Source organism: Podarcis tiliguerta (genome assembly GCF_965153285.1).
Source record: "Podarcis tiliguerta genome assembly, chromosome: 6".
In the NCBI taxonomy this organism is placed as follows: domain Eukaryota; kingdom Metazoa; phylum Chordata; class Lepidosauria; order Squamata; family Lacertidae; genus Podarcis; species Podarcis tiliguerta.
This window is the reverse complement of record NC_139539.1, coordinates 8,257,729-8,271,624: the sequence shown is the minus strand read 5'-3', so window position 1 is coordinate 8,271,624 and position 13,896 is coordinate 8,257,729. Positions and strand designations below refer to the sequence as shown.

Genomic DNA, 13,896 nt, shown 5'->3' with positions numbered 1-13,896 from the left:
ATAACCCCTGGGTTATTTGTCATCTTCCCCCCTCTATAGCCAACAAGAAATCCTTGATATATTTCCACCGTGACTATGAAGCTGATGTTGAGGAAGTCACCTTTGACCAGCAGGAAGTGAAGAAGATATTCTACGGCAGTTTTCATAAGGTCCTTTATCCAAAGGAGAAATCCATTCAGGATGATTTATTTTATTTTATTTTTTAAAGTCTTCCTTTCCTCTCTAAATGACAATTCTAGAAATATCCTTGGGACATTTGCTAACCTGTTGGTGTTTGTACGTGCCGAGATAGCAATGAACGATGGGGTGTGTGCCAGCATAATAATGAATTACTAAATCACTTCCTGTCTGCATGCATTAATCTAGGTAAATGTACGCAATGAGTTTCCAAGAAGATATGCAGTAAGGACACGGGCACAATCTGCAAAAAGAAAAAAATAATAATTAGGATCCAGTGACTCAGGGATTTTAAAATGATCTGAAAATTAAACTGACGCAACTAGCTGGACCTATAAAGTGACCTTATACTGAGTCAGACCAGTGGTCCTCTGAAGCTAGAATTGTTTGTTCTATTTGGCAGCAGATTTGCAAGGTTTCGAGCCAAAATGTTTCTTAGCCTTGCTTTTTGAGATCCGTTTTAACTGGGGGTGCTGTAGCGTGAATCTGGGGCCTGCTGTAAGCATACAAAACACTGCTGAACCTTTTGTTACGTAAATACAATACTGGTAACGACACACGCGACGTAACAGGCTGTATGTAACAGTATACAGTGGTACCTCGGGTTACATACACTTCAGGTTACAGACACTTCAGGTTACAGACTCCGCTAACCCAGAAATAGTACCTCGGGTTAAGAACTTTGCTTCAGGATGCGAACAGAAATCGTGCTCTGGCAGTGCGGTGGCAGCGGGAGGCCCCATTAGCTAAAGTGGTACTTCAGGTTAAGAACAGTTTCAGGTTAAGAACGGACCTCCGGAATGAATTAAGTACTTAACCCGAGGTACCACTGTAACTTCTATTTCAAAAAAAAATTCAACATGTCATGTCACAATATATAATTACATAGACCAAATTATCATATGAGCGGAACATATTCTGAGAGATTAAAGTCCAGCGGATAGATCAGGAGATACAGCCTATTCAGTTCTTATATTAGCAATAACCACGATGTGGAATGCTTATATCAATCTTGTAGTGTTCCATGTGTCTATGGAATTACATATTGTGACATGATATGTTGAATGATTTTTTGAAATAGAAGTTATGCTGTTTCATACAGCCTGTTATGTCGCTTGTGTCGTTACCAGTAAGCATAGCATGTGCACTACCAGTGAGCTGTAGCTACTCAATATCACATGTTGTGCATGCAGTGTGTGTTGTTTTTTTTATAAATACATCCAGGTCCTGCTAGCCAAACACTTGTTTTATGAAAATTCACTTATTCAAGCACCAAGCATTAGTACCCAAACCTCACCATACACACTGCAGGTTCAGATATCCAAACAGTCGAACCTGCGTGCAGTACTCAAAACAAATAAGCAGTCTTAAACAAGCCTTCCTTCTTTGTGTTTTGCTGGTGGGAGACGGGGAGGAAGGGGGAGAGTTTGGTCAAATAAGAGAGCAAATTTGACTTCCTTGTTTGCCTTTTACAAGGTTTGAGTTTTCCCACTTTTTTATCATTTGGGGTACAAACGTCTATGGTTGGGAACATATTAGAAATTTCCCCATAGGCATCAGTGGAAATGGATGACTCGTTATGTGAACACCCGCCTAACAAAGGATTTCCTGAGAACACACTGTGTTTGGGTAGTAAGACCTGAGTGTCTTCTTCTTCTTCTTTAGCGATCACTCGTAGCCGAGTAAGATTGTCTTCCATAAACACTGTTTTAACAATGAGTCCGTAAGTGACCGTGGAGGCCAATTCTGGATCCATACGTCCTTCCACAGTGGGGACATTGGTTTCCGGGCAGGAGTTGATCATGGTGTGGATTTGCCAAGCGTACTCTATGCACACTATATTTGTGGCATGTATCAAATGCAAACTTTCATTTGTCTTTGACCTTCTGCCTTCTTATCCCCTTTCTATAATTTGCTCCTGGAGTGTCGTAGCACCTCTCTTTTAATTCCTGACTCTTTAATTAATTCCTAATTCAATGACCTTTGCAGGGAGTATCATCTGTGAGTCCACTTTGGTCAACAGCCATAATTTAAAGAGGCAGGGACCAGTATTTCTGGGCACTTCTCAAGCATAGCTGGGTTTCAACTGTGAAATATTTAATGCCTTACTGAAGCCAATTGGTTCTCATCTTACTGCTCTTGAATTGACTTGTGCCTTTGACAACGCCTGCTTCGCAGAATTGGCAGGCTCTTACTAAAAGGAAGGGATGATGGCAATGCTCTCTCTGTTCCCTTCTCCTATTTCCAGTGTGTTCCTCTCTCTGCCTGGAACAGGCACTTCCTCTGTCTCCAGCCGTCCACATTCCTCTTCTACTTCCAACTTCTCCACTAAGGCATTTCCTTTTGGAAAAACCTTTCCTGGACTTCCACTGCCACCTCACTTCCTCCAATGTGTTGCACTATCAGCTTAGGTGAGACCCACATCTTTTCCACTCATTATGCCAAAAGCACCAGAGATGAAAGCATAATTCAGTTCCTGCTGTCTATTATGCATGGGTTCATTTTTGTGGCTTGTTACATAAACTTGGGATCAGATGAGCCGTGATTTCTGATACACATCCTGAAGATGTTCTTTTTTGATGAACATTTGGAGAACTTTTGCCCTTCCTTAAGAACCTTTTGCAAAATCATCTCTCAAAATTATGGATTTTGTTGCCCTTTGAAAGGGCGGAAAATTCTGGGTGCAACTGTGGATGCTGTTTTAATATTTGCGAATATTATTTTAATAGGGTGGCAGGAAACCATGGTTTGGACCCTACTTCCTCTAGGTTCTCCCTTAGCCCATCATTTCCAGTATGAAGTAAAAAATACTGATTCATGCAGCATCAAATGAGAATTTATTAGAATTTTATTCCTGCCCCCCTTAGGAAAAAAAAAAATCAGGAAAATGCTGCCTCCATTTTTACACCCATAATTAGCACATATAATTTTGGGATGTTGTTTTTGTCCATAAGCTATGAGTGGATTCTCTTCTCAAAACACACATCCTTTCAGGATAGAAACTCTCTCCTTTCCTTATTGGCTTGGATGGTGGCCCATTTGTCAGAGCACAGCATTCGTCTCCAAAACAGAGCCCATTACATTTTTCACAGGGATAGAGAAAATCACAGTTTCCTCCTTTCCCATTTTGCTTTCCGCCGATTGCCAGTGACCAGATTGCAGGAAGAAAAGGTCTTTTGGAAATACAACTGAAATTTTCTGTTTAAGAGCCCATTTGACACAAAATGCAACTGGCTACCCTTTCCTAAAACTACTTCTACTGCAACTGGTAGCCACTAGGGTTTTTTTTTTTTAATAAAATAAAATAAAAATATCATGGGACAAATCTCCTTTATCTCCTACAAAAAAAAAACTCCATTGGAAATGGCTTAGGCTGAAGCCTAGTTCATACACTAGGTCAACAATATCATGGACTGCAAGAGTCTTGATTGCAGCAAGGAAATCTTACAAGTGGTTGCTCTGCCATAGATCATTAGATGTTAGAGATAGGAGTTCTATCGTAGCCTTCCTGGTATGCTGCTTTCCTATGTGCAGGGAAAGTTTGTTTTTTATAGGGAAACACACACACACACACACACACACACACACACACACAGTCTGGTGTGTTCCACGAAAAGTTTCCCCACCTGTCTGCTGATTTGGGTGAACTAAGCCTGCATACTCAAGAGTTTCCCAGGTCTCTCTCCCCCAGCAAGCTTCCTAGAACAGCAGAGCTCTGACCTTAATCTAAGCCCAAAATGCTATCCTGGGACCACATTCATTTGAAACACAGGACACACTGAAAGTTCTATGACTGCCAGAGTTTCCTGTGAAGAGGAACCGATGCATAGCTGTCAACTTACAGATTTGAAAATAAGGGACCAGCAGCCTTGAAAATAAGGGACCAGCAGCCAAAATAAGGGACCTGCAGCCTCACCTGTTCCAGGCACTCCAGCCTTCCTGTCCTCCTGCAGTCTGGTCAAACTCATGCTGGTAGCTTTGAGAACACTGTCCAACCAACTTTGTAACCAGAGGTTCAACTGAATAGAATCTGAATCACATGCACCACAAGGCCTATGCAGCCTCAACTTAAGATGGCTCCCCGGCCTGGCTTTGCACTGCAAAGTTTGCAGCAGCACGTGCAACAAAATGGCGTCCAGCATTCAAAAAACCCCTCAGCTTGCATTAACTAGCCACACACAAGGCATGCAAGCTCCACCCCCCAGTCGTTCTTAGACTTCTTATTGGGTGAGCAACACAGCCAAGCAACACAGTTGGAGCCTCCCTCCTCCCTGGCTGGCAGGCTTCCTTTGAAATTTAAGGGATGCCATTTAAGGGACATTTAAGGGACATCCATCAATAAGGGACAGCAGAGGGACATGGTGCTGGAATAAGGGACTGTCCCTTCAAATAAGGGACACTTGACAGCTATGAACCAATGGTTAAGCCACTGGAAGTATTGTACCTCTGTGAGAGGAAAAGGGGGCATCTGGACAACTCTTAGCACCCAAAAGGAACTACAGCTCCCAGAATTCCTTGGGGGAAGCAAGCCATGAGTGTTTAAAGTGGTATTGTAGTGCTTTAAATGCATGCTGTGTCTGTGGCCTGCTGCTGTTCTACCCCAGGGAAGGGCAGACTCCTGGTGTGAAGGATCTCCTATGACTTTTACTAGTGGCGCTGTGGATTAAACCACAAAGCCTAGGGCTTGCCGATCAGAAGGTTGGCGGTTCAAATCCCTGCGGCGGGGTGAGCTCCCGTTGCTGGGTCCCTGCTCCTGCCAACTTAGCAGTTCGAAAGCACGTCAAAGTGCAAGTAGATAAATAGGTAGGTAAGGTACCTTACCTACATATTTCTGGCGGGAAGGTAAACGGCATTTCTGTGCGCTGCTCTGGTTCATCAGAAGCGGCTTGGTCATGCTGGCCACATGACCCAGAAGTTGTACGCCGGCTCCCTCAGCCAATAAAGCGAGTTGAGCGCCGCAACCCCAGAGTCGGCCACGACTGGACCTAATGGTCAGGGGTCCCTTTACCTTTTAAGATCCACCAACCAGAGTCTGGTGCAAGAAAGATACAAATTAGAATTAAAGAATTCTGGGCCACAGAATTTGTTTGGAGTCCGGGAACTAAACAGGACACACAATCCATGCAAAAATCTTCTCATGGTGACTGCTATCCAGCTTTCTTCATTTCAGCAGGATGATTTGGGACGTGGAGAGTAATTAAACCATTAGCAGAAATCTTTGCTGATCTGCCAAAAAATTACCTAGGTATCTGCTTTCTGCCACCCCCTGCTCTACACCGTGTCGTGCCCATTATTTTGTCAGGTTGCGTTACGGCGCATTGAGCTCTCCAGCCCCTGTGGTGCAGCTCAATGAAACTATTCTTGTCTGCTGAGCAGGTGCACCTATCTGTGAGCCGTTCCAGGGTCAGGCTCTATATCGACTGCAAGAAGACATCGGAGAAATTGCTTGGAACTTCGGAGAGCATTTCGACGGCTGGCTTCGTCATGCTCGGGAAGCTGACCAGGACGCGAGGGCCGCGGAGCGGCTCAGCAGCGGTGAGTCCCGTTTCCTGTGAGTTGAGGTCAACATGTGCTCTTGGGTGAAAGATGTAGAAGCACGGGGCAGAAATTGCAGGAGGGAAATTCCTCAGCCCAAGCACAGGTGACGCCCATTCATCATGTGCCCCTTTTTTGGGATTCCACCAAGAATTATTCTGGCACCCCTGTAGACTGACTGAGTTGGGGCTCTTCATTCCAGAAGGGGGAGCAGTGACCCCAGTGAGATGTCCCTAAGGCTTGTGGGGTCCTTTGTGATGCTCTGGGTTGTGTTTTGGTTGCATTCTGCTGTAGTACAGCTTCTGCTGTAGTCAGTGCCGGATTTACGTATAAGCTAAACAAGCTATAGCTTAGGGCCCCACTCTCTTGGGGGCCTCCCAAAAAATTAAAGGAAAAAACAACTGGATGTACATTTCCAAAATATAAGATAAAAAACAAATAGAAATAAAACCTACATACAGCAACAGTGTTTTGTGTTGTGAGGCTCCTATGATGTCAGTAATGGGCCCCCTTTCATTTTAAGTTAGAGCTTAATAATTTTTTCACTATTAATATACTTCTACTTAACTGTTTTCCACTGTTAATATACTTCTTCTTAATTGTATTTCAGTTCAACAATTACTTTGATAAAATACATATTTTGTTATGTGCAAATGGCTTTAGATACCTATTCGGTCCATAAATTACCAGATAGCATATATTCAACACCAAAAAAACAGTCAATTTGTTGCTGAGTCGAAGGACAGCTGGACATATAAAGGACCCCATTAGCTTCAGTAGCTTAGGGCCTCATCAAACCTAAATCCGGCCCTGGCTGTAGTAGAACCATTGTTTCCCACTAGGTTTTACTCAGAGTATACCTGCTGGAGTTAATCAGAGTCTCCCTTCAGCACATGTATCTCTGCTTGAGCAACAGAACCTTTCCCACTCTTCTCCCCCAATGTACACCCTGTGGCCTCCCCTCCCTGAACATAGCTGTCAATTTTTCCCTTTTCTTGCGAGGAATCCTATTCGGAACAAGGGAATTTCCCTTTAAAATAGGGAAATGTTGACAGCTATGTCCCTGAATCTGCTCTGGAGAGTTGGGGGCACCTGTAGAACAGCTTTTGGGGATGTGTGGAGGGTGGAGAGGGGGGAAAGTTCTGCTGCACAAGCAGAAATCCGTGATAATTATTATAATTAGAGCAACCACTGAAAAGGCCCTGTTCCGTCCTTCACTCTCTGACAGTGACTAATAGGAGGCAGGAGCAGTAATCCAGAAAAGAGTCGCAGTTCCTCACTAAATCCATCCATTGTGGGATGCGGCTGGTTTTTGTAAAAAGGTTTCTTTGATTCAAGTGAGCTCTTAGGTTTATCTTGTAAAAGAATATTATTCAAAATTTTTTTTTCTATGTGATGCTGATTGACAGCCGCCTTGTTGGATTTGCAGTGTGCGGGGAGGGAGGGGAGCCTCAATCATTTTTTTCTTTTTCTTTTGCATCTCTTAAATACGTATGATGCATATTACTTTTTGGCATCTTTAACGAATCTGAATCACTGAAATGTAGCTAAGGAACAGCTTTCCTCAGAACTGCTGCCCTCAGATAGCCAGAGTGCCTGCCTCATTATTAACTATTTTAAAAAACTAGATGTAACTATTAAAATACCCCTTTGAGCTGTAGAGCTTGTTTTAAGTCCATTTGCTACTCAATACTTACCCTCTGTCCACTCAGTCTACTGACTCATAGTGAAATGCAAAACACACACACACACACACACACACACCCTTGATTGGATAGAGAGCTTTTATGTTACAGTATTTTTTAAAAGGGATGGCAAAGCTGCCCTCTGCTTGATTCACCCTCAATATTTCTTGCCAAACAGGGCGGTGTGGAGAAAGCTCATTTACTTTCCGTGAGATCTCATAATGCTAGTGGTACACATTCTTGGATGATGTGCATTCTTGCCTCGCCGTCTGGGAACTGTAGTCTAGTTATAGCATCCACCACAAATCACCAGCAGTGGTGGAAAGATGCTTGCAAACTCAACCACAATAAACAGATCAAGCATAGTTAGGAGGAAGGGAGGTCTCAGTCAGGAGGATGGGATGGACCACAACTATGGAACAACATAGTTGTCGGCCGCCGAGACCACATAACACCGGTCTTGAAAGACCTACATTGGCTCCCAGTACGTTTCCGAGCACAATTCAAAGTGTTGGTGTTGACCTTTAAAGCCCTAAATGGCCTCGGCCCAGTATACCTGAAGGAGCGTCTCCACCCCCATCGTTCTGCCCGGACACTGAGGTCCAGCTCCGAGGGCCTCCTGGCGGTTCCCTCATTGCGAGAAGCAAAGCTACAGGGAACCAGGCAGAGGGCCTTCTCGGTAGTGGCGCCCGCCCTGTGGAATGCCCTCCCAGCAGATGTCAAAGCGATAAATAACTACCTGACATTTAGAATACATCTTAAGGCAGCCCTGTTCAGGGAAGTTTTTAATCTGTGATATTTTACTGTATTTTTTGTTTCTATGGAAGCCGCCCAGAGTGGCTGGGGAAACCCAGCCAGATGGGCGGGGTACAAATAATAAATTATTATTATTATTATTATTAACATTTGTAAGGTGTGGCCAAGATTCAGTGGGGGGTGGTCAAGATTCAGTGGGGGGGGGGAGTCTCCTCCAGCTCAATTGCAACAACAACGTGACTAACTCCTGCTATTGCCACCTCCAAATCTCACTTTGGATGGTTTGGGGAAACCCCAGACCAGTTCTGGGGACACCAGGGGTGGGGGGTATGTATGCGAGATGCAGGTTTGGGACGTGGGTGGCCCTATGGTCTAAACTACCAAGCCTCTTGGGCTTGCCAATTGGAAGGTCAGCGGTTTGAGCCCCCACAATGGGGTGAGCTTCCATTGCTCTGTCCCAGCTTCTGCCAACTTAGCAGTTTGAAAGCATACCAGTGTGAGTAGATAAATAGGTACCGCTGTGGCGGGAAAGTAAACGGCGTTTGCGTGTGCTCTGGTTTCCATTACAGTGTCCTGTTGCGTCAGAAGCAGTTTAGTCATGCTGGCCACATGACCCGGAAAGCTGTCTGCGGACAAACGCTGGCTCCTTTGGCCTGAAAGCAAGATGAGCGCCACAACCCCATAGTCACCTTTGACTGGGCTTAAAACCATCCAGGGGTCCTTTACCTTTACATATGTGTGCGAGAGGAGAGGGAGGGCAGATTCCACTGTGCTTCTGGAAGTTCTTCTGTATGTGCAAGGATTAAGTCGGATGCAAGCCAGAGCATTTCCCCAAAGCTTTCTCCTTTCTGGTACCATTTTGTTTGCCGAAACTGTGCAGTTTCAGCACACCTCTATTCTCTAAACATGGCTGGGAGTCCAACAAAGGCAGGGCTCCTGAGAGCCCTCTGCACATGCAGCTGTGTACATCGAATTCCTCTACACCAGCCTTCGCTGCCCTGCTGGCCTGCTAGCTGGGTCTGAAGAGAGCTGTTGTCTAAAACATCTGCAGGGCTGGTGAAGGCTGCTCAATGGTAGAGAAGGTGTGAGAATCCTTTGACCTTCCAGTTGTCGCTTAACTACAATTCCCATCATCTCTGGTGATTGACCATCCTTAGTATGAGTGATTGGAGTTGTACAGTGCTACCTTCATACTCAAACAACTTGGAACCCAAACCCTGCAAACCCGGAAGTAAGTGTTCCGGTTTGCGAACTTTTTTCAGAAGCTGAATGTGTCCCATTTTGAGTGTTACGCTTCCGATTAGAGTGCCACGCTTCCATTTCGAGAGTTACGCTGAGCTCTGTCTGTTTTGGCTATTTATTTTGCGGGGGGGGGGGGTTGCTGCTCTTTCTTTTTTGTTTTTGTGACTGTGTGGAACCCAGTTCAGCTACTGGTTGATTGATTGGCTGCAGTACGTTGTTTATTGCTTTCATTTTATGGATCAATGGTCTTGTTAGATAGTAAAATACATGTTGAATTGCTGTTTTTGGGGTTGTTTCTAAAAGTCTGGAACGGATTAATCCACTTTGCATAACTTTCTATGGGAAAGCGTGCCTTGGTTTTGGAACGCTTTGGTTTTGGAACGGACTTCCGGAACAGATTAAGTTTGAGAACCAAGGTACCACTGTAGTTCAGAAACACCTGGAGGGCCAAAGATTCCACTACAGTCCAGCTGTAGAGCATAGACATTCCAATGAATGCACATCTGTTTGGCATGGAGCCAGCATCCTTCTTCCCTATATAAATTCTCTTCCACTGGGCTTGAATGCCTGCAAAGGGCTAATGTCTCCAGCTGTTATTGTGTGGATTGTATGACGGATGGATCTCTTCTTAGACAGGCTGGCTTATTTATTTCAGGTAGTTTCGTATCTTACCTATCACCTCCTTTGAAAACAGAGCAAAACTTTCATTTTGTCTCTGAAACCAATTACTGAGCTGCCAGGAGAAGGTGTTGAACGAATGAGAACTCCTAAGACTGACGGGGGGAATTTAAGTAGTAAGGGTTTTCCAGCTTGGTCACTCTGAAACCACTGGCCATTTTTGCCATTGGACCAACACAGCTCACAGACATTGAGATTTATTTATTTTTAATCATCATCATTATTTTTTCTTTAAAAATAAGGCTTTGAAAATTGAACAACAAACAAACAAACCTCAGAGTTCTGGCTTGGGGAAAACAAAGATACTAATGATGTTTGCTGCCTGCCTCTGTGGGAACAAGCTGGAGTTTCACAGCAGACAGAAAAATCTTGGCAGATACACATCCGTGGGTTGGAGGAAGAGGAGATGTTATTCTCAGAGGTGCCTTGCTGAGGCTCGGTAGGAGGTGATTAGAGTTTTTTGCTTCCGTTTCCATATTTGGAAAGATTTGAGGCGCTATTTCAGGAAACGGAAAGTTTAGTTATCTGTAGCTCTGTCCTTCCTTAACCTTGTTCTTGGTCCACCGTAATCTCGATTAATATAATTATTAATAACAGAGTTGGTCCAAATGAAGCCATTAAACCTCACTATGTAACCGGCCCTGATTTGCACCCGCCTTGGGGTTTTTGTTTTGCCAGGCTGGAATTTGTCCTTGAACTCTGATAATGTATCTTGCCTAATATTATTATCATGCCCTGCCTTTGCCCCTGATAGCATTTAAAGTGGCTTACAGCTAAAATTAGGAACTGCTGGAAACAGAGGAGAAAAAAGACCAAAACCAAAACAAAACATTGATAATTGCAAATATATACATATGTAAAATATGTTAAAACCATACAAATTACCACCTTAAAAACAGCACGGCCACAGTCCCTTCATTAAAAGCACTCAATCCCCAAAAGCCTGTTGCAACAAGAAAGTCTTCACCTGCTGGCATCTCTAGGGAGAGACTTCTAAAGTCGGAGCCACCACCGAGAAGGCCCTCTCCTTGCTTGTCCAGATGGAGGATAGAGAGGGGTGTGTGACTGTGTAAAAGTAAGAACACGATACAAAAGTAAAATTAGCCTTATTTGCTTCACTCACTTTTGCTTCTTGCCCTGCCCACTGCTGTTGTGTGGCCCCCAGAAGGTTGAACAGAAGGGACTGTGGCCCTCAGACTGAAAACGACCCCAAGCTTCTGCTATAAGAGAGCTTTGCTGCAACTTTCATTTTCTTCTGTTTTGTTCCTCCATTTGTTTTGCCCCACTCTACCCTAGGTTACTGATACTCACGAGAGATTGTGATCATGGGTGGAAATGCAGTACAAAGAGGAACCTTGATTCACCAGGAGATCATATGAGTGAGCTGGTACATGCTATGGTTTATCCATGTACACAATCACTTGTGCACATTGGTAATTCAGAAGGGAGGTGTCAGGAAGAAAGGGTTGGAAATTGCAGCAGCACTCATAGAATCATAGAATCATAGAGTTGGAAGAGATCACAAGGGCCATCGAGTCCAACCCCCTGCCAAGCAGGAAACACTATCAGAGCACTCCTGACATATGGTTGTCAAGCCTCTGCTTAAAGACCTCCCAAGAAGGAGACTCCACCACACTCCTTGGTAGCAAATTCCACTGTCGAACAGCTCTTACTGTCAGGAAGTTCTTCCTAATGTTTATGTGGAATCTTCTTTCTTGTAGTTTGGATCCATTGTTCTGTGTCCGCTTCTCTGGAGCAGCAGAAAACAGCCTTTCTCCCTCCTCTATGTGACATCCTTTTATATATTTGAACATGGCTATCATATCACCCCTTAACCTCCTCTTCTCCAGGCTAAACATGCCCAGCTCCCTTAGCCGTTCCCTTAGCACTCTTCACTTCTGGATTTAATTTTAGACATAGGTAAAGGGACCCCTGACCATTAGGTCCAGTCGCGGCCGACTCTGGGCTTGCGGCGCTCATCTCACTTTATTGGCCAAGGGAGCCGGCGTACAGCTTCTGGGTCATGTGCCAGCTTGACTAAGCCGCTTCTGGCGAACCAGAGCAGTGCACAGAAATGTCATTTACCTTTCCGCCGGAGCGGTACCTATTTATCTACTTGCACTTTGACGTGCTTTTGAACTGCTAGGTTGGCAGGAGCAGGGACCGAGCAATGGGAGCTCACCCTGTCGCAGGGATTCGAACCGCCGACCTTCTGATTGGTAAGCCCTAGGCTCTGTGGTTTATTAACCCACAACACCACCCAATTTTAGACGTTCTCGATGATAAATGGCATTGGTGACATTCCTTCATTCTGGGGCGGGAAACCTGTGCCAGTGGCACAGATCTCTATCTCCCTGTACCCCACAGGCCAATGGGGCAGATGGGCAGGGTCCAATCAGACCAAGCAGGATTGCATTTTCCGCTCGTTGAGAGACAAGCAGAGATTTCCCGCATGGCAGGGGGTTGGACTCAATGACACTCTGGATCCCTTCCAGTTCTATGATTCTATGACTCTGTGATTCCATCCTGCTCTCTACAGGGATTTTTTCGACAGCATGTTCCCCATAGGGAACGCACTGGCAAAGCCACACCAGGCAGGATTGGTGTCACTCTGCACCAACAGGCGGATGAATTTTCATAAGGATTTTTTAAAAAAAGTAACATAAACTGTTGTGGAAATGTGGAGAAAGGAACTTAAGGCTAGGAAAATGAAAACTGAGACAAACCAAAACAGAAACTATCCCTTGCGCTATGCAATACAGCGGTACCTCGGGTAACATACGCTTCAGGTTACATACTCTTCAGGTTACATTTTCCCCAGTTTATTTTGATGCAAGTGCCTGGAATACAGATTAGCCAGCCTGGCAAAGTTGGAAGCACTTGGAGAAAAAAGGTTGTGGCCCCCCTCACTGTATAGTGGTACCTCAGATTACAGACACTTCAGGTTACAGACTCTGCTAACCCAGAAATAGTACCTCAGGTTAAGAACTTTGCTTCAGGATGAGAACAGAAATCGTGCAGCGGCAGCAGGAGGCCCCATTAGCTAAAGTGGTGTTTCAGTTAAGAACAGTTTCAGGTTAACAACGGACCTCCAGAACGAATTAAGTACGTAACCACATGTACCACTGTAACTGCAAAACTTGGAAGGATCAGCGAATGCAATTAAACCTCTTCATTGCCCTCCCCCCCCCAAAAAAAAATCCCAATTGTGAAGATAAAATGGGAAGGAGGAAAACTAGGTACATCGCCTTGAGTTCCTTGGAGTAAAGGTGCAATACAAATGCAATCATCATCATTATCTAACTCTGTTGTATCTATAGTTCCAGCTGCAGTCACTGCAGATTGTGTGCAGCAGTTTGTGGCCTGAAGAGGACAGATGTTGTGATGTTCCAGCAATGGTAAGTATGGAGGCTCCACTTCTTCCTAGCATTGGGGATTTATGACGCATCCGCACTACAACTGCACAATGGTTTTATACCAGTTTCATTGTGATCAAAGAATGTTGAGGGAAGAGTAAGTTGGTAAGGCATGGAGAGAATCATAACTGCCCTGCAAGAAAAGGGTTTGTTTTTGCAGGTTTAGAGTTCCACTTGTGAGTCCCATTGAAGTGAAGGACACGAGGCAGGAGTTTTAATGCAGGTGAGCTGTGTACCGGCAAGCTGCCGGCTAGCTCTGTGGAGGCTCCTTTTATTGGCACAATATGCAAAACCAGTCAGATACATTTTGGACTGTGACCTTTACACATCTTCCAATCCTGAGATCGTGCAAAGTTATTTTGGCACCTGTTTCCACCGCGTCATTTTCCCCTTGCACAAGGTATGAC

General features: G+C 44.7%; 2 protein-coding genes across 4 annotated transcripts in view; one reads left to right on the top strand and one right to left on the bottom strand.

The window, feature by feature from the left end:
* The window catches only part of PTK6 (protein tyrosine kinase 6), a 736,207-nt gene that overhangs the window by 101,901 nt on the left and 620,410 nt on the right, over positions 1-13,896 (bottom strand). The window lies entirely within an intron of this gene.
* The window catches only part of COL20A1 (collagen type XX alpha 1 chain), a 131,344-nt gene that overhangs the window by 78,981 nt on the left and 38,467 nt on the right, over positions 1-13,896 (top strand). For both annotated transcript variants that reach the window (XM_083447254.1, XM_083447253.1), the window contains exons 25-27: positions 40-149; positions 5,554-5,712; positions 13,394-13,471. In XM_083447254.1, coding sequence (XP_083303380.1) covers positions 40-149; positions 5,554-5,712; positions 13,394-13,471 — 347 coding nt within the window. The remainder of the gene's footprint in view (positions 1-39; positions 150-5,553; positions 5,713-13,393; positions 13,472-13,896) is intronic.